The 2,456-nt window shown below is 62.3% G+C and overlaps 1 protein-coding gene across 3 annotated transcripts in view; it reads right to left on the bottom strand.

Moving 5' to 3' along the window:
* Positions 1–94: 94 nt before the first annotated feature.
* The window catches only part of Lingo3 (leucine rich repeat and Ig domain containing 3), a 10,081-nt gene continuing 7,719 nt past the window's right edge, over positions 95–2,456 (bottom strand). For 2 of the 3 annotated variants that reach the window (XM_031350141.1, XM_031350140.1), the window contains exon 2: positions 95–2,003. In XM_031350141.1, coding sequence (XP_031206001.1) covers positions 188–1,957 — 1,770 coding nt within the window. In that variant the 5' untranslated portion in view covers positions 1,958–2,003 and the 3' untranslated portion in view covers positions 95–187. The remainder of the gene's footprint in view (positions 2,004–2,456) is intronic. The other variant, XM_031350142.1, reaches the window with a different exon arrangement.

The following is a 2,456-nucleotide window of genomic DNA, read 5'->3' as shown; positions in this document are numbered from 1 at the left end:
AAAAAAAAAAAAAAAAAAAAAAAAAGGTCCCCAGATGTCTACAAAAATGAGGAAGTTCTGCTTGTGAGCTGACTTCGCAGTCGCCTCCATGCCTACCCCCTGGGGAAAATATGCATAGGTGGAAATTATCTGGGACTGGACGGAGGTTCGAGCGGTCCCCGCTCCCACAGCTCACCCTGGGATCAGGTCAGATCATCTTCATGTTGAACTTGCGCGCGCCACCCTGGCCAGCCGCAGCCGCCGGACCGTCCACCTTTCGGAAGGAATATTCCACGGAGAAGTTATTCTTGTGCTGTCCGCGGCCGCGGCTCCACACAAACAGCAGTAGAAAGCAGAAGAGGACCACGCCCAGGAAGGTGATGCACCCCATGGCGGTGGACACAAGAATGGTGGTGAGGTCCAGCGGGAACCGGACGCCCACCTGCGTCTCGTTGTGCCCATCGCCCTGGGTCCGGTTGGCGGCCGGCTGGACGGTCAAGGTGGCGAAATAAGTGTCGTTCCCCCCCGCGTTGCTGGCCACGCACGTGTAGGTGCCAGTGTCCTGGGGCCGCGTGTCCGCGATGGCCAGGGTGCCCCCAGGCAGCACGCGTGCCCGACCCCGGCTGGCAGCCGTAACCGTGTGGTGCTGGGGCGTCACCCAGGCCACTGTGGGCGCGGGCTCACCCTCAGCGCGACACAGAAAGCGCACGTCGTCGCCCTCGGTGGCGGTCACGTGCTGCAGCCGCCTCTCCCGGATCTTGGGCTTGCGACACACGAAGTACTCGAAGAGCACAGAGTCGGGGAGATTGTGCAGGGCGTCGCCGCGCACCTCGGCGGGGGTGGCGCAGGCAGGGAGCCTCCCGTCGAAGTTCAGGGTCTTCCGTCTCTGCACGATCCACAGCAGGCGGCAGTCGCAGGCCAGCGGGTTGCCGTCGACGCGCAGCGTCTCGAGCGTGTTCACTGAGTGGAACGTGTTCTCCTCCAGCGTGGACAGCAGGTTGTCCGAGAGGTTGAGCAGGCGGATCTGTCGCAGCCCCACGAAGGCCTGCGGCTCGATGACCGCCAGCAGGGCTCCCGCTAGGTGCAGCTCGCGCAGGCGCACCAGGTCTCTGAAGGAGCCGCGCGGCACCATGCTGATGGGGTTGTGCGACAGGTTGAGGCACGTGAGGTGGGCCTGCTGTCGCAGCGCGGCGGCCGGCACAGCCGTGATGTTGGTGTGCGTGATGGACAGCGAGGTGAGGTTCAGCCCACGCAGGCTGCCCGGGGCCACCTCCTCCAGCAGTGGCCAGTTGTCGATCTCCAGATGCGAGAGTCCCGGAAGCTTCTGGAAATTCTGGTCCTCTAGGGCAGCGATGGCCAGGTGGCGCAGGCGCAGAGCGCCCAAGCCCCGCAGGTGACCCAGCGACTCCGGGGACAGTGACGTGAGATTGCAGCGTTCCAGTGTGAGCTCAGCCAGCCCCAGCAGCCCCGCGAAGGCCCTGCGGGAGATGAACACCAGGTCATTGTCGCCCACCTCCAGCCGCTGCAGGCTGCGTAGGTCCTGGAAGCTGAAATCCAGCAGGATGACCAGCTTGTTCTCGCTCAGGTCCAGCAGCGTGAGGCTGTCCAGATGCGTGAACACGCCTGGCGGGATGAGCTTCAGCTGGTTGCCACGGAGACGCAGGATACGCAGGCGGGGCAGGTTGGCGAAGGCCCCGGGCTCCACGTGGGCAATCACGTTATGGTTGAGGTCCAGCTCCTCCAGGGTAGGCAGCGAGGCCAGGTCCCCAGGGTTCAGGCAGCGGATACGGTTGCGGCTCAGCTCCAGCATCCGCGTCTCGGCAGGGATGCCTTCAGGAATGGCGGTCAGCCGGCGGCGCCCGCAGGCCACAGTGCGGGTAGACGCGGAGCACTCACAGCGTGCGGGGCAGCCCGTGGCCAGGGGCGCTGTGGGCAGCAGCAGCAAGTGCAGGCCCAGCATGTGCAGCCAGCAGGTCATGGTGTAGGGTCTGGGCCTAGGGCCACACCAGCATAGTCCAGGACAGCTAGAATGGGAAGAGAGTTAGACTACATCAGTCAGTATTCATGGTTCCCAGCTAGACACAAGGATGCTGACCCATGACAGCACACCTAGCAAATCTCGACACAGATGCCCACAGTGACAGTACACATGATAGAAACCAAGGGCCCATGGACAAACAGCAGAAAAAGTGTGGGGCATCCACGTTGGAGTATTACTCACTCATGAAAGGGAGTGAGGCTCTGACACATACCTCCAGGACCCTTGAGGACACTGCTCGGTGAAAGACCATGTCCCAGAAGACCACATAGTGGGACTCCATGACATACCCAGTTTAAAACAAGTTCTCGCTGGGCGGTGGTGGCGCATGCCTTTAATCCCAGCACTTGGGAGGCAGAGGTAGGCAGATCTCTGAGTTCAAGGCCAGCCTGGTCTACACAGAGTGAGTTCCAGGACAGCCAGGGCTACACAGAGAAAC

Source organism: Mastomys coucha, unplaced genomic scaffold (genome assembly GCF_008632895.1).
Source record: "Mastomys coucha isolate ucsf_1 unplaced genomic scaffold, UCSF_Mcou_1 pScaffold4, whole genome shotgun sequence".
Lineage (NCBI taxonomy): Eukaryota > Metazoa > Chordata > Mammalia > Rodentia > Muridae > Mastomys > Mastomys coucha.
This window is presented reverse-complemented; position numbering and strand designations above follow the sequence as displayed.